The sequence below is a fragment of the Oncorhynchus keta genome, chromosome 11 (assembly GCF_023373465.1).
Source record: "Oncorhynchus keta strain PuntledgeMale-10-30-2019 chromosome 11, Oket_V2, whole genome shotgun sequence".
Classification (NCBI taxonomy): Eukaryota; Metazoa; Chordata; class Actinopteri; order Salmoniformes; family Salmonidae; genus Oncorhynchus; species Oncorhynchus keta.
In genome coordinates this window covers 13,162,678-13,190,265 of record NC_068431.1, presented here as the reverse complement: position 1 = coordinate 13,190,265, position 27,588 = coordinate 13,162,678, and the positions used below count along the sequence as shown (strand labels likewise).

The 27,588-nt window shown below is 44.6% G+C and overlaps 1 protein-coding gene across 3 annotated transcripts in view; it reads left to right on the top strand.

The window, feature by feature from the left end:
• Positions 1-838: 838 nt before the first annotated feature.
• The window catches only part of LOC118372876 (rho GTPase-activating protein 26-like), a 173,404-nt gene continuing 146,654 nt past the window's right edge, over positions 839-27,588 (top strand). For all 3 annotated transcript variants that reach the window (XM_052529465.1, XM_052529466.1, XM_052529464.1), the window contains exon 1: positions 839-1,448. In XM_052529465.1, coding sequence (XP_052385425.1) covers positions 1,295-1,448 — 154 coding nt within the window. In that variant the 5' untranslated portion in view covers positions 839-1,294. The remainder of the gene's footprint in view (positions 1,449-27,588) is intronic.

The following is a 27,588-nucleotide window of genomic DNA, read 5'->3' as shown; positions in this document are numbered from 1 at the left end:
GGTCTCATGTTCTGAGCAAGGAACTGAAACGTTAGCTTTCTTACATAGCACATATTGCACTTTTACTTTCTTCTCCAACACTGTGTTTTTTCATTATTTAAACCAAATTGAACATGTTTCATTATTTATTTGAGACTAAATAGATTTTCATTGATGTATTATATTAAGTTAAAATAAACATTTTCATTCAAGTATTGTTGTTATTGTCATTATTGTCATTATATATATAAAAATCGTCTGATTAATTGGTATTGGCTTTTTTTATCCTAAAATAATCGGTATCGGCGTTGAAAAATCATAATCGGTCAACCTCTAACACACACACACACACACACACACACACACACACACACACACACACACACACCCTTTCTCTCTTTCTCTCTCTGTAGTGCAATACTTATAAGGGGGTTATAAGTAGTTTCTAAACTATTTATTCGTTTATAGCTAGTTTAAAGCTGTCATAAACATTCACATTGTTTGAAATTATGGATAACATTTTCATTTGCAACTATGCAGAGTGCATAAAGGCTTGTGATGTGTGTAATTACCTAGCAATTGCTCTCAGAATGAACAATATTTAAAGAATTAACAGCAATTTGTCGCTTTGCTTATCCTACCTAGCCTTAGCAGGTTGATGTTAAAATAAAAAAAAATAAAAAACGAAATTCGCCGCTCTTTAAAGTGACATCACTGCGTTTTTGACCAACCAACCCTTCCTTTATGAAACCATCTCCCGCAACCATACTGCGCCGTCCCTTCTCTGACCGTTTTGGAACCGAACAATGCTATTGGTCCAGAGCTGTATCCATCACAGATTATCTGTTTCGGGGTAGGTTGATCGGATGGAACGAACACCAACACTTGAGAGAAAGCTCTGCATTTAAAACGCCCAGAGAAGAATCAGTAACCGTACCTCGTTTTTTCTTTCATCTTCCTCCTATTTTCTTGACCAGTACAGCGTTGTCATGAGGAATGCACAGGTTGCCTGGGATCGTTGACTGCCAATAAGTGAATATTCTTTCAGCGATTCCCTCCTATATAATCACAGTTTTTTCGTGCGATTTTTTGGGGGATACCGTTTGGATCCTAGGCTAAAATAAATCAGATCCACGTTTGCCCGCCTGCATGTTGTCAGCAAGATTATTGCGTTGGCTATGTAGTGTAATGTAGACCGGTATCTGCATAGTGTTAATCTCTGTGTTCTGCTACCTTCTTAAGTGGATTGATTGCACATCACCAGTCAACGATTTCTTCCTCCTCCGACCTCGGGTGCTGTGGACTTGGAGGAAACATGGGACTGCCTGCTCTGGAGTTTAGTGATTGCTATCTGGACAGTCCACAGTTCCGAGACAGATTAAAGTCTCACGAACTGGAATTGGACAAGACCAACAAATTCATCAAAGAACTAATCAAAGATGGGAATTCGCTCATCCAAGCGTTGAAAAGTAAGATAATCCATTTGGAATCTTGTATTGTGATGATGACTGCTCTTCTGTGCCCAGCAAAATTCTCAAACAACAATGAATGAAAACATTGCCCTATCATAGAGCCCTATGTGATAGATTTCTAATCTTCTTAAAGATGATTTTAGATTTAAAGTAGCCTATATTGTGTATATATAAAGTATGTATGGTAACGTATAACATTTCCATAATTGCCTGATCTGTTCATGCATAATTAGTTGGTTAGGACTTAGCCTAGTCATTGAACATCATCAGTGACAGTTCAGATAGAGGGCAGTAGAACTCTTGACAGGTGCTTGTTGGTTGAACATGGAATTTGGAACAATATATATCATTAAGCCTCAAGCTAAAGTCCATGTTCACCAATCACCAGGCAGTAAGTGTGAAGTTCAAGAGCTAGTGTTTACATTTAGCCACAGTTGTCTCATAGGGTGACACGCACCGTTACTACACTACTATACACATCCTGGAAGTTTCCGTTCCAAAACAGGCCAGTAAACAGATAGTCCATGCTGTTCTACACAGTGCCCAGTCAGCTGCCATTAACGGTCTGGATCATTCTGCTTTTGTCTGTCAGGGACATCTAGACATCAAACTGAATGACCCGTAGTGAACGACAGACCCAGGTCAAAGGAGAACTGGGGTTAGAGATAGTCAGCTGTTGTAGGTACAGTTGGCTGTGTAGCTGCTGAATCACAGGCAATATGCCATGTGTTTTAATGATATGTTACATGTGTATTACCCTGTGTGTCTCAGTTGGTAGAGCTTGGCGTTATGTGTTTGACTCCCATAGGGGACCAGTACAAATACAATATGAAAATGTAGGAACTCACTGGACAAGACCGCACCACTTTTCACATAATTTCAAAGCTTTCCACTTTTGTGCGAATTAAATCCAGAATTAACCTTCTGGGCAAGTCCCTCTGCTTTGTCCTTGTTCTGGTTGCTGGTGGCACAACAACAAGTACATGTTTGTAACCTTTCACTACAGAGAGAAAATAAACCTTACACTACACCAGAGGCTTTAGGCTATTCTTCAACCCCACTTTACACGTCTGTTGGTGTTGCATTTACTGCTTCCCCATCCTGTTGGCTGGAGTGTGGTTCCTGTGGCCAATCCTACAGTCAGTCACAGACTTCACACAGCACCAACACTAGCAGTAGTCAACAGCCTGCCAGCCAGTCAGCCAGGCAGTCAGCCAGGCAGCTCCCCGGAGCAAGATGGAAGTTCTGTACGCAAAGGGCAAGCTGTCATTAGGGATCCAGATGAAACGTTTTACCTCCGCCCTCAAACATGAAATTATTTTAATCACTCAAATTAACCAACATTTGGGTTTACTGGCGCTGTTCTGCGGATGCGGGTGCTGCATATTTTGATATCTTAATTGACATTAAAGGTTGCCACCAGTATCCCAGAGATAAAATTGAGGACCAGGTTTGTGTGAAAGGAGCTGTTCTTTAGTTTACCTCATGCGATTGGTCCACCTTCTACTGTATGTCACTGTTACAATAACATAGCTAAAACACACATGCTTTGTCATTTTAGTGTGCGGTCATAATTGTCTAGAATGAGTTATTACAGGTGGAATATGCTTCAGGCCTTTTGAGTATTTTTATGTGAGCATTACTGAATCATATATATATATATATATATATAGATATATATATATATAGATATTTCATATATATATATTTCCATCAGGTTTTAATTGTGTAAAAACAGACACAACATTTCAGGGAAGAGATGCCGGATGAATGTCTCCAGCTGCAGTTTTTTTTATATAGAAGGTCTTGTAGAAGTGTATTTGTGTGTGTGTGTGTATCCAGGGTCTATCAAACCTGAGTTAACATGTATCCTGTCCTACAATGGGATGATGAATTGACCCCAAATGTAGAATTAGGGAGTAGGCTGGAGTTTCCCCTTCAGAAACCAGTGTTTCACATAAGATTTTTTTCAGCAGAGGTGGCAAAGTTAGCGTGGGGGGCAGAGGGGTCATGGCAGTGGGCATGGTCTATGTTGCCCTCCTATTGGCCGCAGAGACATTTTGCTGTTTTAAAGTATCTTCCCAGTGTTTCCAGATTTCTATGAAATATTAACTATACTTACTTACAATATGAGTGAAATAGTTTTCCTTCCACATTTTTTAAATTAAGCACATTAAAAAGCAGTTTTTCTGTGTTGGAATGGTGTGGGTGTACCCCAACAACAAAATGGTGTGGGTGTACCCCAACAACAAAATGGTGTGGGTGTACCCCAACAACAAAATGGTGTGGGTGTACCCCAACAACAAAATGGTGTGGGTGTACCCCAACAACAAAATGGTGTGGGTGTACCCCAACAACAAAATGGTGTGGGTGTACCCCAACAACAAAATGGTGTGGGTGTACCCCAACAACAAAATGGTGTGGGTGTACCCCAACAACAAAATGGTGTGGGTGTACCCCAACAACAAAATGGTGTGGGTGTACCCCAACAACAAAATGGTGTGGGCGTACCCCAACAACAAAATGGTGTGGGCGTATACCGTTCATAAAAAATATTAATGCAAGTAGCCTCTCATGGGCCAGCTCATCCTCCTCTAGACCACTGATTGGCTAGTTCCTCCTCCTGAGAAGTATTACATCATACTCTAAGGAAACAGCAAGCATTTATTAAAGTTTTAGGTGGGGTTTTTGAAGTATTTTTTTCTCCTATTCATACTTTGGTCACAATTACAAGTATAGGACGAGTCAACCATATTATTTGGGTATGAGTTATCAGAATATTCACGTTTTAAAAAGGAGATTTTCACTGGGCAGTTACTTTAAGGCTAATTCCCTGCAGTTCTACAAATTTAGCCATGAGGTGGAGAGAAATGTTTTCAGTTTTAAAGCTAGTTTCCTGGAATTCTACACATTTTGTCATGTGGTCTGAGAGAAAAATTGCAGTTTTAAAGCTTCTTTCCTGCAATTGTACACATTTTCCCATGGCTTATGCTATCTGAGTGACGCAAACATAACAAAATCAATGGTGGCCCCATGTCATGACATTTGTAGAATGTTACATTTTCCCTGACTGTCTGGTTTTTATTCTGGTGTTTGTTCAAAAATGATCTTATAAAAAACATGTGCCATTATCTTTTCTACTTAATATAGATATCTGCTTTTAGGCATTTAAGTTTTCACTGAAATTCTTTTACTGTCTCAAAAATGATTGTATATATAAAAAGTAAAAATGTTTATATTTTTTGAAGCTGCTAAATGAATACAGAGGAAACACTGGAAACTCAGCAGGCTGTTTTATAGTCCTCCACCTCACATAAGATGATGTCTCACACTGTCAACAACTGGTATTACCAGGTAAGGTGACCAAATCACACAGTTATTGTAGTTACACAGTTATTACTGAAGTATTAGCTGCAGCTGTAGCAAATGTAAACTTTTTTAAATTATATTTTCTCACCTTCACAATGTCCAGTAAGGATGTGCTGACGGGTGTGTCCCAAATGGTACCGTATTCTATATATGGGCCCTGGACAAAAGTAGTGCACTATATAGGGTACAGGGTGCCCGTGTTTGTTTAGTTGATGCTGTTGTGAAGTGAATGCAGCTAAGAGGAAGTGAAATGGTACCTGCATCCTTTCACGTAGCCGTTAAACATCCAGGTTCAGCTAAAGAAATAGGTCCCTATAAACAGACTCTAAATAATGGCCTTTGCTTTCAGCCATGTTGTGTTCTAAGTAACTGAACTTCATTGTCCCCAAAAACCTGACAATTGACTCACTGCCTCAATATGTGCCCCTGTAGAAGCAACTCTAATCCTGTAAGAAGCAGAGTGGGAATCACCAGACCAGAAGTTAGGTCTTTCTCCAGCACATGTGAAAACAAGATCTCATGTGAAATGTTCCAAAAACACATGTTTTAACTTGATTTCACATGCGAAATTACACATGTGAAGTGTTCCAGATACACATTTTTAACCGATTTTTTTCACAGAATGTGGAAATTTCACATGTGAAATCATGTCATTTTTCTGTAAGGGACACTGACTGTGGGGTCATTCCATTTCATTTCAATCGCTTTTTGATTACAGCCCTTTTGATTTGAATGAAACTATTTATACATATTTACCCATGATGGAAGTGGTCAGAAAGTGACTTTTTGGACCTGAATGCCAGAACATTCAGGAGATTGAGGTGCTCAAAGTTCACCCATTTTGCTGTGGAAAAGATAAACAGTTGAGTTTGTATAATTTAAATGCTTACAAACAGGGTTGTCAAACTACAGTATTTAATAATTTATTGGAAAAAAAATGTTTTTAGTATTTTTCTTTTTACTTTTAATGTCAGTTTTTGTATATTAAAAAATATGTTTGCATATGTTGTAGTTTAGACTATGATTTGCATCATCTTATGTGTTTGTGTTGTGCCCGCCATCGGTTGAGACACAGCATGCATAATCTTGAATACAAGGTGGGTGGGTGTCATTTCAATCATAGAAATATCATTCATAGAATAGACCTATCCCTTCACACCACTGTAATTTAGCTTGTACATAATTTACATTTTAACTTTCAATTACTACCACAAAGATGGCTACCGGTCCACTCACCGTCAATGTCAACTTAAATGCGAATGTATTTTCTAGTGTCACGCCTTGGTCTTAGTATTTTGTGTTTTCTTTAATTATTTGTTCAGGCCAGGGTGTGACATGGGGTTATTGTATTGTCGTATTGGGGTTTTTGTAGGCATTGGGATTGTGGTTGATTAGGGGTGTGTCTAGTATAGGCTTGGCTGCCTGAGGCGGTTCTCAATCAGAATCAGGTGATTCTTGTTGTCTCTGATGGGGAACCGTATTTAGGTAGCCTGGGTTTCACTTTGTATTTCGTGGGTGATTGTTCCTGTCTCTGTGTTTGTTTGCAACAGATAGGCTGTAATAGGTTTCACGTTCCGTTTGTTGTTTTTGTATTTATTAGTTATTTCATGTATCGTTCCGTTTTTCTTCATTAAAGACATGAGTAACCACCACGCTGCATTTCGGTCCGACTCTCTTTCGACAAACGAAGAACGCCGTTACATCTAGTATCTATATTTCTATTATTTCAATAGGTTTCCTATGGAATATTGACAGTATAATTTAGAACAACAGATATTCCCATTCAAGTCAACATTCTCTGATGTGTGGACCTCCAACCATCTTTGTGGTACCATTTCAAAAGTTAAAATTTCTATTTTATTCCCATTTTAGTACATTTATCACCCACCCTGTATTCAAGAGTATGCTGTGTATCAACCGGTGGTGGACACAACACAAACACCTCAGATGATATGACATAGGGTCTAAACTACATTATAAACTGGGGGTTTCGAGCCCTGAATGCGGATTTCCTGACAGCCGTGGTATATCAGACCATATACCACGGGTATGACAAAACATGCATTTTTACTACTCTAATTACGTTGGTAACCAGTTTATAATAGCAATAAGCCACTTTGGGGGTTTGTGGTATATGGCCAATATACCACGGCTAAGGACTGTGTCCAGGCACTCCGCTTTGGGTTGTGCATAAGAACAGCCCTTAGCCATGGTATATTGGCCATATACCACAATACCTCCTCGGGCCTTATTGCTTAAACATATGCAAAAAAAAAATGAGTTTACCCGTTTTTAGATAATTGACATCAAAGGTAAAAACATGACATGATTTTTATAAAAAATATATTTTTAAAGAAAATATAAAATAGTTTGACCGTTTGAAGCTTTTAAATTACATCAAACTCAACCGTTTAGATTTCCCAGTGAGGAAGACATGGCTGTCTCAATGTATGAGAGTGTCGATGGCAGGAGCGAGAATTACTACTGACCTGACACACCCACTCAACCAGGAGTACCAAATCAAAATCAAATTGATTTATATTCGTACGTCAGCTGATATCTCAAAGTGCTGTACAGAAACCCAGCCTAAAACCCCAAACAGCAAGCAATGCAGGTGTAGAAGCACGGTGGCCAGGAAAAACTCACTAGAAAGGCCAAAACCTAGGAAGAAACCTAGAGAGGAACCAGGCTTTGAGGGGTGGCCAGTCCTCTTCTGGCTGTGCCGGGTGGAGATTATAACAGAACATGGCCAAGTTGTTCAAATGTTCATAAATGACCAGAATGGTCAAATAATAATAATCACAGGCAGAACAGTTGAAACTGGAGCAGCAGCACGGCCAGGTGGACTGGGGACAGCAAGGAGTCATCATGTCAGGTAGTCCTGAGGCATGATCCTAGGGCTCAGGTCCTCCGAGAGAAAGAGAGAATTAGAGAGAGCATACTTAAATTCACACAGGACACCGGATAAGACAGGAGAATTACTCCAGATATAACAAACTGACCCTAGCCCCCCGACACAAATTACTGCAGCATAAATACTGGAAGCTGAGACAGGAGGGGTCAGGGGACACTGTGGCCCCATCCGATGATACCCCCGGACAGGGCCAAACAGGAAGGATATAACCCCACCCACTTTGCCAAAGCACAGCCCCCACACCACTAGAGGGATATCTTCAACCACCAACTTACCATCCCGAGACAAGGCCGAGTATAGCCCACAAAGATCTCCGCCACTGCACAACCCAAGGTGGGGCGCCAACCCAGACAGGAAGTTCACGTCAGTGACTCAACCCACTCAAGTGACGCACCCCTCCTAGGGACGGCATGAAAGAGCACCAGTAAGCCAGTGACTCAGCCCCTGTAAAAGGGTTAGAGGCAGAGAATCCCAATGGAAAGAGGGAAACCAGACAGGCAGGGACAGCAAGGGCAATTCGTTGCTCCAGAGCCTTTCTGTTCACCTTCACACTCCTGGGCCATACCACACTCAATCACATTACCCACTGAAGAGATGAGTCTAATGTTTCATTGAAATGTACAGCTGTGTGTCATCCGCTTAGCAGTGAAAGTTAACATTATGTTTTCGAATGACATCCCCAAGAAGTAAAATATATAGTGGTCCTAAAACGGAACCTTGAGGAACACCGAAATTTACAGTTGATTTGTCAGAGGACAAACCATTCACAGAGACAAACTGATATCTTTCCGACAGATAAGATCTAAACCAGGCCAGAACTTGTAGACCAATTTGGGTTTCCAATCTCTCCAAAAGAATGTGGTGATCGATGGTATCAAAAGCAGCACTAAGGTCTAGGAGCACGAGGACAGATGCAAAGCCTCGGTCTGATGCCATTAAAAGGTCATTTACCACCTTCACAAGTGCAGTCTCAGTGCTATGATGGGGTCTAAAACCAGACTGAAGCATTTCGTATACATTGTTTGTCTTCAGGAAGGCAGTGAGTTGCTGTGCAACAGCCTTTTCTAACATTTTTGAGAGGAATGGAAGATTCGATATAGGCCGATAGTTTTTATATTTTCTGGTTCAAGGTTTGGCTTTTTCAAGAGAGGCTTTATTACTGCCACTTTTAGTGAGTTTGGTACACATCCGGTGGATAGAGAGCCGTTTATTATGTTCAACATAGGAGGGCCAAGCACAGGAAGCAGCTCTTTCAGTAGTTTAGTTGGATTAGGGTCCAGTATGCAGCTTGAAGGTTTAGAGGCCATGATTATTTTCATCATTGTGTCAAGAGATATAGTACTAAAACACTTGACAGTCTATCTTTATCCTAGGTCCTGGCAGAGTTGTGCAGACTCAGGACAACTGAGCTTTGAAGGAATAAGCAGGTTTAAAGAGGAGTCCGTAATTTGCTTTCTAAGAATCATGATCTTTTCCTCAAAGAAGTTCATGAATTTATTACTGCTGAAGTGAAAGCCATCCTCTCTTGGGGAATGCTGCTTTTTAGATAGCTTTGCGACAGTATTAAAAATACATTTTGGATTGTTCTTATTTCTCCTCAATTAAGTCCATCTTTACAAAACCTTCAGAGCCCAGAAATCATTCATCCCCACCAGTATACGTCAATTTAATAAATAACTGCTCAACCCCCCCCTCTCCAGAATTTACTAACTGAATTATGGACTGTGAACTGTGTTGTCTGCTGTAGTTATTGCTTGTGATTTATGTATTTATGCACTTATGTGGAGATGCTGTGCTGTGGTCTGTTGAGACGCAAGACACATTTCCTGAAAGGGACACAATAAATAATAATAATTATTATTGGTGTTTATTATTGGTGTGGTATGCAAAACTTTGAACATCACCTGAATGTTTTGTCTAAAGGGGTGCGCTCAAAAACCATTTGAAATCAAATGGAACGACCCCACTACTGACCCAGGGAGTCTCCGCCAGGTAGCCTAGTGGTTAGACTGTTGGGCCAGTAACCCAAAGGTTGCTGGATCGAATCCCCAAGCTGACAAGGTCCAAATCTGTCATTCTGCCCCTGAGCAAAGCAGTTATCCCACTGTTCCCTGGGTGCCGAAGCTGTGTATGACAATTATGGCATCCCCCCGCACCTGGGTTAAATGCGGAAGACACATTTCAGTTGAAGGCATTCAGTTGTACAACTGACTAGGTATCCTCTGTGTGTGCGTGCCTTTCACAACAAAGACTCCCTAAAGAAAAACCCAAGCCACATTATTCCAGTCTGCCTTCGGGGGGAGAGAGAGAGGGAGGGAGAGTTGCGGGTGCCATTGCGTCTAGGGACATTCTGCTGAATGCATCAGATGGGAACAAAGGGAAATAAATGTGTGTGTGGAAGGGGGTCGGTGGGGGTTTGCGTCGGCGGTATTCCACAAGCAGTGACGTAGAGGAAGGGAAATTAGGGCACCAATCATGCAGCTCTGTCAGGGGATGGTCCTGACCTACAGTGGTAGAGCTGAACTCCATCAATTACGCTCAGATGGTCCAATCATGTGTTCGGGTTATTTTGCCTCTAATACTACCAAGACGAGTTAACACAATCCAGTTGGACACAGAGCTGGTAAATATTTGAGCTTTCGAAGCCTTATTCAGTTACATGCTTCATAATTGCATAGTCACTTAGCCACTCAGCATTTTGTGTTCAGGCGTTTTCCTTTGTGTTTCTACTTACAAGGATGTGGATCTTGTTTCCCTGGTATGCACCGGTCTAATTTGAATGCTCTCTATAGGCTATAAACATGCATGCACATGTTGGTTAACTGTGCCATTTAAATGCATAGTTTGTTCCACCACATTCTACTTCCTGTTAGTTTTTCTCCAGTGTGATTGAAATTCTAAATCATGAGTCTGCCCTGTTTTTACAACATGACTTCACAATTTACATTTACATTTAAGTCATTTAGCAGACGCTCTTATCCAGAGCGACTTACAAATTGGAATCAGAACGATTGGGAACTATTTCCCTATAGAGAAGGTTTTTACCCTGCACACTAGCCTGCCTGTCATCCATTCAGGGCTATTTTGTTTTGTGCAGGTGAACTTCCTCCAAGCTGCCTTCACATACATGTTGTGAGTGAAACATAGCTGGTCTCTCACTCTCTGTGCAGGAGAGCACCAGTGCTGGAGGCACTGAAGATGGCCCAATGATAATGTCAGTAGGGGATACAGTTAAAGAGAACATTTGAAATAGCAGTGGAAAGGCAGAGAAAAGGGGAATAGAAAATAATAGATCAGCTCTGTTTGGTTCATTTTTAGAGACATTCCCTTTCCATCTGGTGAAAGTATGCACAGAGGCAACGGTTTCTGAACAGGTCTCCACTCTGGCCTCCTAACCGTGAAAGAGGAAGTGAGATTCACACATACGGTATGTGGAGTTTATTTTTAGGATGTCAACTTTTGAATTAGGCCATTTCTAATGAAAATAAGCCTATTTCTTCTTAATGACGGAAATAATGTCTGAGAGATATTCGGCCCATGCCTCCCCCTTTTTTGTTAAATGCAGAGCTGTATGAAAAGATTTGGCATGGGTCCTCTGATCCTTAAAATGTTCTATAGCTGCACCATCGAGAGTATCCTGACTGGTTGCATCACCGCCTGGTATGGCAACTGCTCGGCATTCGACCGCAGACGCTACAATGGGTAGTGTGTATGGCCCAGTACACCACTGGGGCCAAGCTTCCTGCCATAGCAGGCGGTGTCAATTTTTTTTGCCAAAGACTCCAGCCACCCTAGTCATAGACTGTTCAGGTAAACAAATGGCTACCCAGACTATTTGTACCCCCCTTTTATGCTGCTGAAACTCACTGTTTATTATCTATGCATAGTCGCTTTACCCATACCTACATGTATATATTACCTCAATTACCTCCACTAACCTATACCTCCACACATTGACTCAGTACCTGTACCCCCTGTTACGGCTCTCGTTGGAATGAGTGGACCAAAGCGCAACGTGGAAAGTGTTCATGATTTTATTTATCAAAGAAACAAGTCCAGGTTGGACTTGTCTTCTCTGCTGTTGCTGTACTTTATGCTTTGTTACACATTGATTGCATCTGTGAGTTGACTTCCATCATTATCTTGCTGTGGCAGTATCATTAAAAGACAGTGGCCATAGAACAGTGCAGGCCAGGAACAGGAAAGGCCTGTTTGCAATCTCCTGGAGGTTATCTGACTGCTACTATGTCGTCCTAAAGAAGGAACAAGGTGGAAATCCTAAACAGGCCCTAAAGTAAAAGCAACTCTTGGTAATTGATTGAGATACAGCCTTTAATGGGCCTATATGAATTCCAGCTACGTTTGAAGCACAAGTTGTGCCCTAGAAACATACAGGGTTTATTACAAAAACGAAAATGTTGATACAAACATTGAAATGATTGAAATTACAAAGACATTTGTAGAATATTAGGTTTCTACATTGAGTAAAAACACTGTTTTCTATTGAGATGCATGACATTGAAAATTGTACGCTGTCTCTTTAAGAATGTCAAGTTTGTTCGTCAAGACATGCAACTCAGTCATTCATTCAGCGCTATTATCATTGATCTCCTGATGCAGCTGTCCCTTTCTTTTTCCAGATACATTTTAAAGTGAAAAACAGAACAAGTCTAAGACCTACCACCTGGATTCGGTCCTATGTAGCAAAATTTGAAATTGTGTGGTTTTTTTTTACATTGGATAAAAGTAGAAACTCAGAGCTAGAAAGGGGTATATCATTCACTGTAAGCCCACCTTTGAGAAAATGGCCCGTGAATGTTTTGGTACACCTATTGGAAAGCTCTTCTTTGTCTACGCCCATTCAGCATCATTCACACCCTCTTAAGACTTAGCCCCACCCATCTCTTTAAGGATTCACATGTGAGGCCATGTGCTAAACAGAGTGAGTAGTTTAGTAAACAATCAAAGATTTCAAGACTAAAAGTGGTAAAAGTAGTACCCTACAATAAGGAAAATCTCCAGGTAAAAATGCACTTTATCTCGTCCTTGGCCCATATCCTAATCTAACTTTAGTGCAGGTCATGTTGTTCTACACTTACAGTCTCTGGTAAACACACACTATATCAAATAAAATCTAAGTTTATTTGTCACATGCACAGGATACAGAAGGTGTAAACAGTACACTGAAATGGTTATTTGCATAGTAGCAATATCAACAACAGAAAGTGTTGTTGCAGAAATTTTATAATTATTAGATGACCACCCCCCAGCCACATCTAGCTAAGTGGATGGGTCACTATTGTCTGAACATGTACACATGTTCATGAAATACAATAGATGGCCGTAATCACCCCCAGACACACCTGGCTAACTTGATGGGTTATGTAATCAATCATCTGGCTAAGTGGAGTCTTTTGTTTAGACATGTAGCTAGCTAGCTAGCTAGCTAAACAATTAACCTGCGTAATCCCAACTCAATCTACTACCAATACAAACATTGTCATAGCTGTAGTATGAATCTGCAGATAGCTAAAGCTAACAAACTAGGTTCAATGTTAGTTAACTAACATTAGGCTTTAACTAGCAATGCAAATGGATTTTCTTATTTAGAATTATATTGCTACAAAGATCATACATGTAATGTTAGCTGGTGAGCCCGCAAGCTAATGTTCGCTATTTAGCTAACAGTACTCTTTGACTTGCAAACAACTTTCTGACAGAAATAGAAACTTATAATACCTGAAAATGTACGCTACTGTTCAAAAGTTTCGGGTCACATAGAAATGTCCTTGTTTTTTAAAGAAAAGGGATTTTTTTTGTCCATTAAAATAACATAAAATTGATCAGAAATGCAGTGTAGACATTGTTAATGTTGTAAATGACTATTGTAGCTGGAAACGGCAGATTCTTAATAGAATATCTACATAGGCGTACAGAGGCCCATTATTAGCAACCATCACTCCTGTGTTCCAATGGCACATTGTGTTAGCTAATCCAAGTTTATAATTTAAAAGGCTAATTGATCATTAGAAAACCCGTTTGAAATGATGTTAGCATAGCTGAAAACTGTTGTTCTGACTAAAGAAGAAATTCAACTGGCCTTTTTTAGACTAGTTGAGTATCTGGAGCATCAGCATTTGTGGGTTCGATTACAGCCTCAAAATGGCCAGAAACAAAGACCTTTCTTCTGACTCGTCAGTCTATTCTTGTTCTGGGAAATGAAGGCTCCCTTCACAGAACAGCGCAAACTGTCTCTAACCAGAATAGAAAGAGGAGTGGGAGGCCCCAGTTCACAACTGAGCAAGAGGACAAGTACATTAGAGTGTCTAGTTTGAGAAACAGACGCCTCACAAGTACTCAACCGGCAGCTTCATTAAATAGTACCCTCAAAACACCAGTCTCAACATCAACAGTGAAGAGGCGACTCCGGGATGCTGGCCTTCTAGGCTGAGTTCCTCTGTCCAGTCTCAACGTCAACAGTGAAGAGGCGACTCCGGGATGCTGACCTTCTAGGCTGAGTTCCTCTGTCCAGTCTCAACGTCAACAGTGAAGAGGCGACTCCGGGATGCTGGCCTTCTAGGCTGAGTTCCTCTGTCCAGTCTCAACGTCAACAGTGAAGAGGCGACTCCGGGATGCTGACCTTCTAGGCTGAGTTCCTCTGTACAGTGTCTGTGTTCTTTTGCTCATCTTTATCTTTTCTTTTTATTAGCCAGTCTGAGATAAGGCTTTTTCAACTCTGCCTAGAAGACCAGCATCCCTGAGTCGCCTCTTCACTGTTGACGTTGAGACTGGTGTTTTCCGACCTCCCGCTGCTGCTGGTCTTCACATAATTCTACCATTACGCTCCCGAAGTTGACGGTAATAGGCTACACCAGGGGTCTGCAACCTTTTCCATTAGGAGTGCCAGTTTATTTGACCATTTCTACAGATCTGCATGCCAGTTATGATGTTCGTATGCACATTTTTGTCGAACAGTTTCTTTTCTTTTATAATAAAGTCGTCCTTTCTCAAAATCATTGTCATGTTATGTAAAAGAAAATGATACAAATCTAAAAGTAACTTCTGCCATTGCCAACTATGTAAAAATAGCCCACATAAAGCCAACAAATAAATACATTGCAGCCTAGAAAATATCCTGATAAAAATAAGTATTTCAACTTAGTCCAGCCTGAAGCTTGCACTTACAAACTTGCAACTTTTAGTCAAATATTTTGGACCCTCAGTTTCTGCAGCCATTGAGTTCCAGACAGACACAGCTGTAGAATGTAGTAGTTGATATCAGTGGCCATATAGCTAACATGGGCCATCTAAAACAAGACATTCAGTGTCATTTTGAGTGTATTTTGTGGCACACTAACATCAGTTACTATAGTAAGTTGTAGTCCTTCTGCTGATTCATTCTCCCGCCATGCTGTCGGTAGACCACCATCATCATCACCTTATAGCCTGTCAGTATGCACCCCTCCACAGGTCTGAGGACAGGTGTTCTTCCCTCCCTCTATCCTCCCAATACAAGGCTGGTGGCATCAGCCTGTGGTCTGTGTGATTCCTCCTCTCCCTCCCTGTGAATGAGGTCATTGTGTGGGCAGGCCTTTTCTCCCATTGCAGTCAGTGAGCTCTGTGTCTGCTCTGCTCCCTCTACTCTGTCTGCTGAAGAGAGGCCTGTGTCTGCTGCTGCTGTCTACTCCATGAGGGTCAGAGAGGGGGCAGAGTGGGATGAGATGGAGAGAGGTAGCAGAGTGGGATGAGATGGAGAGAGGGAGCAGAGTGGGATGAGATGGAGAGAGGGAGCAGTGGGATGAGATGGAGAGAGGAGGCAGAGTGGGATGAGATGGAGAGAGGGAGCAGAGTGGGATGAGATGGAGAGAGGGGGCAGAGTGGGATGAGATGGAGAGAGGGGGCAGAGTGGGATGAGATGGAGAGAGGGAGCAGAGTGGGATGAGATGGAGAGAGGGGGCAGAGTGGGATGAGATGGAGAGAGGGAGCAGAGTGGGATGAGATGGAGAGAGGGGCAGAGTGGGATGAGATGGAGAGAGAGAGCAGAGTGGGATGAGATGGAGAGAGGGGGCAGAGTGGGATGAGATGGAGAGAGGGAGCAGTGGGATGAGATGGAGAGAGGAGGCAGAGTGGGATGAGATGGAGAGAGGGAGCAGAGTGGGATGAGATGGAGAGAGGGGGCAGAGTGGGATGAGATGGAGAGAGGGAGCAGAGTGGGATGAGATGGAGAGAGGGGGCAGAGTGGGATGAGATGGAGAGAGGGGGCAGAGTGGGATGAGATGGAGAGAGGGGGCAGAGGGGATGAGATGGAGAGAGGGAGCAGAGTGGGATGAGATGGAGAGAGGGGGCAGAGTGGGATGAGATGGAGAGAGGGGCAGAGTGGGATGAGATGGAGAGAGGGGGCAGAGTGGGATGAGATGGAGAGAGGGGGCAGAGTGGGATGAGATGGAGAGAGGGAGCAGAGTGGGATGAGATGGAGAGAGGGAGCAGAGTGGGATGAGATGGAGAGAGGGAGCAGAGTGGGATGAGATGGAGAGAGGTAGCAGAGTGGGATGAGATGGAGAGAGGGGGCAGAGTGGGATGAGATGGAGAGAGGGGGCAGAGTGGGATGAGATGGAGAGAGGGGGCAGAGTGGGATGAGATGGAGAGAGGGGGCAGAGTGGGATGAGATGGAGAGAGGGGGCAGAGTGGGATGAGATGGAGAGAGGGGGCAGAGTGGGATGAGATGGAGAGAGGGAGCAGAGTGGGATGAGATGGAGAGAGGGAGCAGAGTGGGATGAGATGGAGAGAGGGGGCAGAGTGGGATGAGATGGAGAGAGGGGGCAGAGTGGGATGAGATGGAGAGAGGGGGCAGAGTGGGATGAGATGGAGAGAGGGGGCAGAGTGGGATGAGATGGAGAGAGGGAGCAGAGTGGGATGAGATGGAGAGAGGGGCAGAGTGGGATGAGATGGAGAGAGGGGGCAGAGTGGGATGAGATGGAGAGAGGGAGCAGAGTGGGATGAGATGGAGAGAGGGGGCAGAGTGGGATGAGATGGAGAGAGGGGGCAGAGTGGGATGAGATGGAGAGAGGGGGCAGAGTGGGATGAGATGGAGAGAGGGGGCAGAGTGGGATGAGATGGAGAGAGGGGGCAGAGTGGGATGAGATGGAGAGAGGAAGGCAGTGGGACACAAAAGCCAGTGTTCCACTCTACCCAGAGAAAGAGAGAGGGGACAGACCCCAAGGGCTGGTGTCATGGCAGGCCAGCTTCTGTTTCTCTGTCGCTTTGTCTCTGTCTCTCTCTCAATTTAATTCAATAAAGGGGCTTTATTGGCATGGGAAACATGTGTTAACATTGCCAAAGCAAGTGAAGTAGATAATATACAAAAGTGAAATAAACAAAAATTAACAGTAAACATTACACATACAGAAGTTTCAAAACAATAAAGACATTACAAATGTCATATTACGTATATATACAGTTTTGTAACGATGTACAAATGGTTAAGGGTACACAAGGGGAAATAAATAAGCATAAATATGGGTTGTATTTACAATGGTGTTTGTTCTTCACTGGTTGCCCTTTTCTTGTGGCAACATGTCACAAATCTTGCTGCTGTGATGGCACACTATGGAATTTCACCCAGTAGATATGGGAGTTTATCAAAATTTGGTTTGTTTTCGAATTCTTTGTGGATCTGTGTAATCTGGGGGAAATATGTCTCTCTAATATGGTCATACATTGGACAGGAGGTTAGGAAGCGCAGCTCAGTTTCCACCTCATTTTGTGGGCAGTGAGCACATAGCCTGTCTTCTCTTGAGAGCCATGTCTGCCTACGGCGGCCTTTCTCAATAGCAAGGCTATGCTCACTGAGTCTGTACATAGTCAAAGCTTTGCTTAATTTTGGGTCAGTCACAGTGGTCAGGTATTCTGCCACTGTGTACTCTCTGTTTAGGGTCAAATAGCATTCTAGTTTGCTCTGTTTTTTTGTTAATTCTTTCCAATGTGTCAAGCAATTATCTTTTTGTTTTGTCATGATTTGCTTGGGTCTATTTGTACTGCTGTCCTGGGGCTCTGTGGGGTGTGTTTGTGAACAGTGCCCCAGGACCAGCTTGCTTAGGGGACTCTTCTCCAGGTTCATCTCTCTGTAGGTGATGGCTTTGTTAAGGAAGGTTTGGGAATTGCTTCCTTTTAGGTGGTTGTGGAATTTAACGGCTCTTTTCTGGATCTCTTGCTCTCACTCTCACTCTCTCTCGCTCTCTCTCTCATTCTCTTTTCCCTTGTTCTGTTTCCCTCCCCTCTTTTTCTGTCTCTAGTTTTGCGTTCCAAGTCTCGAACGTGAGGAATCCTGGAAGTCCAGTTTCCCCTTTTTCTAGATCCTGCATCAGAAACGTTACTGTCTTTTCATGAGAGTCAGTGTCCATACATACATACATATGTAACGGATGTGAAACGGCTAGCTTAGTTAGCGGTGGTGCGGCGCTAAATAGCGTTTCAATCGGTGACGTCACTTGCTCTGAGGCCTTGAAGTAGTAGTTCCCCTGGCTCTGCAAGGGCCGTGGCTTTTGTGGAGCGATGGGTAATGATCCTTCGAGGGTGACTGTTGTTGATGTGTGCAGAGGGTCCCTGGTTCGCCCCCGGGTATGGGCGAGGGGACGGTCTAAAGTTATACTGTTACACATACATACATTAATAAGTGTTATCCAGGGCAAGCCTTATAATGTTTTCTAGAATGTGTGTGGCACAAGGCATGAGCAGCGCTTTGGTAATATGCAGCCAGACGTTCCTTCTCCCCTGTGCACTCTCACTCCCTCCCCCTGCTAACAATATGGAGTGCATTCTTCCCTGAGCAGAGAATCCTGCAGGCTCACGCCACGGTTTGGTTTACACTCCACTAATAAATAACTCTTACTGCCCTATGACAGTCCCTCTATACCTCTTTGGTTTAATGTAGTAACTAGGGAATACAAACGGTGTGTTGGGATGATTTAGAAAGCACACAGTTTGGTCAGATACACCCAGAACTCTACTGCATATTGTGATGTATTGTAAGAGTGTTATGACCAGTGTGTGGCTGGCAGTAAAGTGCCTGAATAGAAAAGTGGATGTGCAGAGAGAGAAGTGGGGGTGATGTTGAATGATTAACCAGGGGCATTGGCTGCAGAGTTCCAGCCTCTCTCTCCCTCTGTCCGTGTCTCTTCTTTCACTCGGTCAACAGTCTGTCTGAGCCACTGGTTACTCACATACTGTACAGCACTATGAGCAGCCCAAGACACAGAGAATGGGTTGATGGGTGGGTGACCCCAAAGACACACAGCCACACCCTTAATGAGTGTCACCACTGGGCACAGACACTGTCTGGAATGATACAGAGAGAAATATATATATATATTTTTTTTTAGGCACTAACTCCGCCATGGTTCATTGGACAAAGCCTATGGGGGAAATGAATGGCGTCACCGTAAATAAGGTCTTTGTAATAGGAGATATTATACGTTTTGTTCTATGAGATAATCTTCATCAGAAAACATCACTTTTTGTGAATTTTGAAGCATTTATGTGATTAAGAAAAGCATATAAGGCTTTATAATTCATAAAGGTCATGTTAAATGACCACTATTATCTCAGAACAAAAATGTTTAAGACCTCCTAAACGTGTGTTAAACTCAGACCTTACTTTCAGTGTTTATCCCAAAAGCCTTTTCTTTCCTAATTCATCTTTGCCATCGGAACCAGAGGTAAGTCATTTGAGATAATTAGGACGACAAGCTGGCGAGCTCTATAGGGACATCTACAGGTATATGGGAAGAGCATCCCAGTCTGAGGACATGATATGGGAATACGATAGCCATGATGTCATAACTGTAACTTGACTCCCTCTAGAAGCAGGGTGATATTACCGGCAGGCAGCACATCGCTTATCATGATACACAGTGACATGCTACACTATTTGATGTAACTCCAGCAGTAACAGTGTCTCAGCAGTAGGTGTCTCAGCAGTAACAGTGTCTCAGCAGTAACAGTGTCTCAGCAGTAACAGTGTCTCAGCAGTAACAGTGTCTCAGCAGTAACAGTGTCTCAGCAGTAACAGTGTCTCAGCAGTAACAGTGCCTCAGCAGTAACATTGTCTCAGCAGTAACAGTGCCTCAGCAGTAACAGTGCCTCAGCAGTAACAGTGTCTCAGCAGTAACAGTGCCTCAGCAGTAACAGTGTCTCAGCAGTAACAGTGCCTCAGCAGTAACATTGTCTCAGCAGTAACAGTGCCTCAGCAGTAACAGTGCCTCAGCAGTAACAGTGTCTCAGCAGTAACAGTGCCTCAGCAGTAACAGTGTCTCAGCAGTAACATTGTCTCAGCAGTAACAGTGCCTCAGCAGTAACATTGTCTCAGCAGTAACATTGTCTCAGCAGTAACAGTGTCTCAGCAGTAACAGTGCCTCAGCAGTAACAGTGTCTCAGCAGTAACAGTGCCTCAGCAGTAACAGTGTCTCAGCAGTAACAGTGCCTCAGCAGTAACAGTGCCTCAGCAGTAACAGTGTCTCAGCAGTAACAGTGCCTCAGCAGTAACATTGTCTCAGCAGTAACAGTGTCTCAGCAGTAACAGTGTCTCAGCAGTAACAGTGTCTCAGCAGTAACAGTGCCTCAGCAGTAACAGTGTCTCAGCAGTAACAGTGCCTCAGCAGTAACATTGTCTCAGCAGTAACAGTGCCTCAGCAGTAACAGTGTCTCAGCAGTAACAGTGCCTCAGCAGTAACAGTGTCTCAGCAGTAACAGTGTCTCAGCAGTAACAGTGCCTCAGCAGTAACAGTGCCTCAGCAGTAACAGTGTCTCAGCAGTAACAGTGCCTCAGCAGTAACAGTGTCTCAGCAGTAACAGTGTCTCAGCAGTAACAGTGTCTCAGCAGTAACAGTGCCTCAGCAGTAACAGTGTCTCAGCAGTAACAGTGTCTCAGCAGTAACAGTGTCTCAGCAGTAACAGTGTCTCAGCAGTAACAGTGCCTCAGCAGTAACAGTGTCTCAGCAGTAACAGTGCCTCAGCAGTAGGTGTCTCAGCAGTAACAGTGTCTCAGCAGTAACAGTGTCTCAGCAGTAACAGTGTCTCAGCAGTAACAGTGTCTCAGCAGTAACAGAGGCTCAGCAGTAACAGTGCCTCAGCAGTAACAGTGCCTCAGCAGTAACATTGTCTCAGCAGTAACAGTGCCTCAGCAGTAACAGTGTCTCAGCAGTAACAGTGTCTCAGCAGTAACAGTGCCTCAGCAGTAACAGTGTCTCAGCAGTAACAGTGTCTCAGCAGTAACAGAGGCTCAGCAGTAACATTGTCTCAGCAGTAACATTGTCTCAGCAGTAACAGTGTCTCAGCAGTAACAGTGTCTCAGCAGTAACAGTGCCTCAGCAGTAACAGTGCCTCAGCAGTAACAGTGTCTCAGCAGTAACAGTGTCTCAGCAGTAACAGTGCCTCAGCAGTAACAGTGTCTCAGCAGTAACAGTGTCTCAGCAGTAACAGTGTCTCAGCAGTAACAGTGCCTCAGCAGTAACAGTGTCTCAGCAGTAACAGTGCCTCAGCAGTAACAGTGCCTTAGCAGTAACAGTGCCTCAGCAGTAACAGTGTCTCAGCAGTAACAGTGCCTCAGCAGTAGGTGTCTCAGCAGTAACAGTGCCTCAGCAGTAACAGTGCCTCAGCAGTAACAGTGCCAGAGGTGTAACAGTGCCTCAGCAGTAAAGGTGTCTCAGCAGTAACAGTGTCTCAGCAGTAACAGTGCCTCAGCAGTAACAGTGTCTCAGCAGTAACAGTGTCTCAGCAGTAACAGTGTCTCAGCAGTAACAGTGCCTCAGCAGTAACAGTGTCTCAGCAGTAACAGTGTCTCAGCAGTAACAGTGTCTCAGCAGTAACAGTGTCTCAGCAGTAACAGTGCCTCAGCAGTAACAGTGTCTCAGCAGTAACAGTGTATCAGCAGTAACAGTGTCTCAGCAGTAACAGTGTCTCAGCAGTAACAGTGTCTCAGCAGTAACAGTGTCTCAGCAGTAACAGTGCCTCAGCAGTAACAGTGTCTCAGCAGTAACATTGTCTCAGCAGTAACATTGTCTCAGCAGTAACAGTGTCTCAGCAGTAACAGTGTCTCAGCAGTAACAGTGCCTCAGCAGTAACAGTGTCTCAGCAGTAACAGTGCCTCAGCAGTAGGTGTCTCAGCAGTAACAGTGCCTCAGCAGTAACATTGTCTCAGCAGTAACAGTGCCTCAGCAGTAACAGTGCCTCAGCAGTAACAGTGCCTCAGCAGTAGGTGTCTCAGCAGTAACAGTGTCTCAGCAGTAACAGTGTCTCAGCAGTAACATTGTCTCAGCAGTAACAGTGTCTCAGCAGTAACAGTGTCTCAGCAGTAACCGTGTCTCAGCAGTAACAGTGTCTCAGCAGTAACAGTGCCTCAGCAGTAACAGTGTCTCAGCAGTAACAGTGTCTCAGCAGTAACAGTGTCTCAGCAGTAACAGTGTCTCAGCAGTAACCGTGTCTCAGCAGTAACAGTGTCTCAGCAGTAACAGTGTCTCAGCAGTAACAGTGCCTCAGCAGTAACAGTGTCTCAGCAGTAACAGTGTCTCAGCAGTAACAGTGCCTCAGCAGTAGGTGTCTCAGCAGTAACAGTGTCTCAGCAGTAACAGTGTCTCAGCAGTAACAGTGCCTCAGCAGTAACAGTGTCTCAGCAGTAACAGTGTCTCAGCAGTAACAGAGGCTCAGCAGTAACAGTGTCTCAGCAGTAACAGTGTCTCAGCAGTAACAGTGCCTCAGCAGTAACAGTGTCTCAGCAGTAACAGTGCCTCAGCAGTAACAGTGCCTCAGCAGTAACAGTGTCTCAGCAGTAACAGTGTCTCAGCAGTAACAGTGTCTCAGCAGTAACAGTGCCTCAGCAGTAACAGTGTCTCAGCAGTAACAGTGTCTCAGCAGTAACAGTGTCTCAGCAGTAACAGTGCCTCAGCAGTAACAGTGCCTCAGCAGTAACAGTGTCTCAGCAGTAACAGTGCCTCAGCAGTAACAGTGCCTTAGCAGTAACAGTGCCTCAGCAGTAACAGTGTCTCAGCAGTAACAGTGCCTCAGCAGTAGGTGTCTCAGCAGTAACAGTGCCTCAGCAGTAACAGTGCCTCAGCAGTAACAGTGCCTCAGCAGTAACAGTGCTCTCAGCAGTGGTGCCTCAGGTAGTCTCAGCAGTAACAGTGTCTCAGCAGTAACAGTGTCTCAGCAGTAACAGTGTCTCAGCAGTAACAGTGTCTCAGCAGTAACAGTGTCTCAGCAGTAACAGTGCCTCAGCAGTAACAGTGTCTCAGCAGTAACAGTGTCTCAGCAGTAACAGTGTCTCAGCAGTAACAGTGTCTCAGCAGTAACAGTGTCTCAGCAGTAACAGTGTCTCAGCAGTAACAGTGTCTCAGCAGTAACAGTGTCTCAGCAGTAACAGTGTCTCAGCAGTAACAGTGCCTCAGCAGTAACAGTGTCTCAGCAGTAACATTGTCTCAGCAGTAACATTGTCTCAGCAGTAACAGTGTCTCAGCAGTAACAGTGTCTCAGCAGTAACAGTGCCTCAGCAGTAACAGTGCCTCAGCAGTAACAGTGTCTCAGCAGTAACAGTGCCTCAGCAGTAACAGTGTCTCAGCAGTAACAGTGTCTCAGCAGTAACAGTGTCTCAGCAGTAACAGTGCCTCAGCAGTAACAGTGTCTCAGCAGTAACAGTGTCTCAGCAGTAACAGTGTAACAGTCTCAGCAGTAACAGTGCCTCAGCAGTAACAGTGTCTCAGCAGTAACAGTGCCTCAGCAGTAGGTGTCTGTCTCAGCAGTAACAGTGTCTCAGCAGTAACAGTGTCTCAGCAGTAACAGTGTCTCAGCAGTAACAGTGGCTCAGCAGTAACAGTGTCTCAGCAGTAACAGTGCCTCAGCAGTAACATTGTCTCAGCAGTAACAGTGCCTCAGCAGTAACAGTGTCTCAGCATTAACAGTGTCTCAGCAGTAACAGTGCCTCAGCAGTAACAGTGTCTCAGCAGTAACAGTGTCTCAGCAGTAACAGAGGCTCAGCAGTAACAGTGTCTCAGCAGTAACATTGTCTCAGCAGTAACATTGTCTCAGCAGTAACAGTGTCTCAGCAGTAACAGTGTCTCAGCAGTAACAGTGCCTCAGCAGTAACAGTGTCTCAGCAGTAACAGTGTCTCAGCAGTAACAGTGCCTCAGCAGTAACAGTGTCTCAGCAGTAACAGTGTCTCAGCAGTAACAGTGTCTCAGCAGTAACAGTGCCTCCAGTGCCTCAGCAGTAACAGTGTCTCAGCAGTAACAGTGCCTCAGCAGTAACAGTGCCTTAGCAGTAACAGTGCCTCAGCAGTAACAGTGTCTCAGCAGTAACAGTGCCTCAGCAGTAGGTGTCTCAGCAGTAACAGTGCCTCAGCAGTAACAGTGCCTCAGCAGTAACAGTGTCTCAGCAGTAACAGTGCCTCAGCAGTAGGTGTCTCAGCAGTAACAGTGTCTCAGCAGTAACAGTGCCTCAGCAGTAACAGTGTCTCAGCAGTAACAGTGTCTCAGCAGTAACAGTGTCTCAGCAGTAACAGTGCCTCAGCAGTAACAGTGTCTCAGCAGTAACAGTGTATCAGCAGTAACAGTGTCTCAGCAGTAACAGTGTCTCAGCAGTAACAGTGCCTCAGCAGTAACAGTGTCTCAGCAGTGTATCAGCAGTAACAGTGTCTCAGCAGTAACAGTGTCTCAGCAGTAACAGTGTCTCAGCAGTAACAGTGTCTCAGCAGTAACAGTGTCTCAGCAGTAACAGTGCCTCAGCAGTAACAGTGCCTCAGCAGTAACAGTGTCTCAGCAGTAACATTGTCTCAGCAGTAACAGTGCAGTAACTGTCTCAGCAGTAACAGTGTCTCAGCAGTAACAGTGCCTCAGCAGTAACAGTGTCTCAGCAGTAACAGTGCCTCAGCAGTAGGTGTCTCAGCAGTAACAGTGCCTCAGCAGTAACATTGTCTCAGCAGTAACAGTGCCTCAGCAGTAACAGTGCCTCAGCAGTAACAGTGCCTCAGCAGTAGGTGTCTCAGCAGTAACAGTGTCTCAGCAGTAACAGTGTCTCAGCAGTAACATTGTCTCAGCAGTAACAGTGTCTCAGCAGTAACAGTGTCTCAGCAGTAACAGTGTCTCAGCAGTAACAGTGTCTCAGCAGTAACAGTGCCTCAGCAGTAACAGTGTCTCAGCAGTAACAGTGTCTCAGCAGTAACAGTGTCTCAGCAGTAACAGTGTCTCAGCAGTAACAGTGTCTCAGCAGTAACAGTGTCTCAGCAGTAACAGTGTCTCAGCAGTAACAGTGCCTCAGCAGTAACAGTGTCTCAGCAGTAACAGTGTCTCAGCAGTAACAGTGCCTCAGCAGTAGGTGTCTCAGCAGTAACAGTGTCTCAGCAGTAACAGTGTCTCAGCAGTAACAGTGCCTCAGCAGTAACAGTGTCTCAGCAGTAACAGTGTCTCAGCAGTAACAGAGGCTCAGCAGTAACACTGTCTCAGCAGTAACATTGTCTCAGCAGTAACAGTGTCTCAGCAGTAACAGTGTCTCAGCAGTAACAGTGCCTCAGCAGTAACAGTGCCTCAGCAGTAACAGTGTCTCAGCAGTAACAGTGTCTCAGCAGTAACAGTGTCTCAGCAGTAACAGTGCCTCAGCAGTAACAGTGTCTCAGCAGTAACAGTGTCTCAGCAGTAACAGTGTCTCAGCAGTAACAGTGCCTCAGCAGTAACAGTGCCTCAGCAGTAACAGTGTCTCAGCAGTAACAGTGCCTCAGCAGTAACAGTGCCTTAGCAGTAACAGTGCCTCAGCAGTAACAGTGTCTCAGCAGTAACAGTGCCTCAGCAGTAGGTGTCTCAGCAGTAACAGTGCCTCAGCAGTAACAGTGCCTCAGCAGTAACAGTGTCTCAGCAGTAACAGTGCCTCAGCAGTAGGTGTCTCAGCAGTAACAGTGTCTCAGCAGTAACAGTGCCTCAGCAGTAACAGTGTCTCAGCAGTAACAGTGTCTCAGCAGTAACAGTGTCTCAGCAGTAACAGTGCCTCAGCAGTAACAGTGTCTCAGCAGTAACAGTGTATCAGCAGTAACAGTGTCTCAGCAGTAACAGTGTCTCAGCAGTAACAGTGTCTCAGCAGTAACAGTGCCTCAGCAGTAACAGTGTCTCAGCAGTAACAGTGTATCAGCAGTAACAGTGTCTCAGCAGTAACAGTGCCTCAGCAGTAACAGTGTCTCAGCAGTAACATTGTCTCAGCAGTAACATTGTCTCAGCAGTAACAGTGTCTCAGCAGTAACAGTGTCTCAGCAGTAACAGTGCCTCAGCAGTAACAGTGTCTCAGCAGTAACAGTGCCTCAGCAGTAGGTGTCTCAGCAGTAACAGTGCCTCAGCAGTAACATTGTCTCAGCAGTAACATTGTCTCAGCAGTAACAGTGCCTCAGCAGTAACAGTGCCTCAGCAGTAGGTGTCTCAGCAGTAACAGTGTCTCAGCAGTAACAGTGTCTCAGCAGTAACATTGTCTCAGCAGTAACAGTGTCTCAGCAGTAACAGTGTCTCAGCAGTAACCGTGTCTCAGCAGTAACAGTGTCTCAGCAGTAACAGTGCCTCAGCAGTAACAGTGTCTCAGCAGTAACAGTGTCTCAGCAGTAACAGTGTCTCAGCAGTAACAGTGTCTCAGCAGTAACCGTGTCTCAGCAGTAACAGTGTCTCAGCAGTAACAGTGCCTCAGCAGTAACAGTGTCTCAGCAGTAACAGTGTCTCAGCAGTAACAGTGTCTCAGCAGTAACAGTGTCTCAGCAGTAACAGTGCCTCAGCAGTAGGTGTCTCAGCAGTAACAGTGTCTCAGCAGTAACAGTGCCTCAGCAGTAAGTGTCTCAGCTCATTATTTTTTGTCAGCTACTCCCTGTCAGATTAACCTATGGAGATGACAAATGATTACCTACGAACACAGTAATGCCTCCCCACTCTTCCACCCCAGAGCTTTTCAACCTACTCTTCTCCACACTATCCCCTTCTACCCTAGTCTCTCTGCAGTCTTCCACCCTAGTCCCTCTCTGCAGTCTTCTACCCTAGTCTCTCTCTGCAGTCTTCTACCCTAGTCTCTCTCTGCAGTCTTCCACCCTAGTCCCTCTCTGCAGTCTTCCACCCTAGTCTCTCTCTGCAGTCTTCTACCCTAGTCTCTCTGCAGTCTTCTACCCTAGTCCCTCTCTGCAGTCTTCTACCCTAGTCTCTCTCTGCAGTCTTCTACCCTAGTCTCTCTCTGCAGTCTTCCACCCTAGTCCCCCTCTGCAGTCTTCCACCCTAGTCCCTCTCTGCAGTCTTCCACCCTAGTCCCTCTCTGCAGTCTTCCACCCTAGTCCCTCTCTGCAGTCTTCTACCCTAGTCTCTCTCTGCAGTCTTCTACCCTAGTCCCTCTCTGCAGTCTTCTACCCTAGTCTCTCTCTGCAGTCTTCTACCCTAGTCTCTCTCTGCAGTCTTCCACCCTAGTCCCCCTCTGCAGTCTTCCACCCTAGTCCCTCTCTGCAGTCTTCCACCCTAGTCCCTCTCTGCAGTCTTCCACCCTAGTCCCTCTCTGCAGTCTTCCACCCTAGTCCCTCTCTGCAGTCTTCTACCCTAGTCTCTCTCTGCAGTCTTCTACCCTAGTCTCTCTCTGCAGTCTTCCACCCTAGTCCCCCTCTGCAGTCTTCCACCCTAGTCTCTCTTTGCAGTCTTCCACCCTTGTCCCTCTCTGCAGTCTTCCACCCTAGTCTCTCTTTGCAGTCTTCCACCCTAGTCTCTCTCTGCAGTCTTCCACCCTATTCTCTCTCTGCAGTCTTCCACCCTAGTCCCTCTCCACCCTAGTCCCTCTCTGCAGTCTTCCACCCTAGTCCCTCTCTGCAG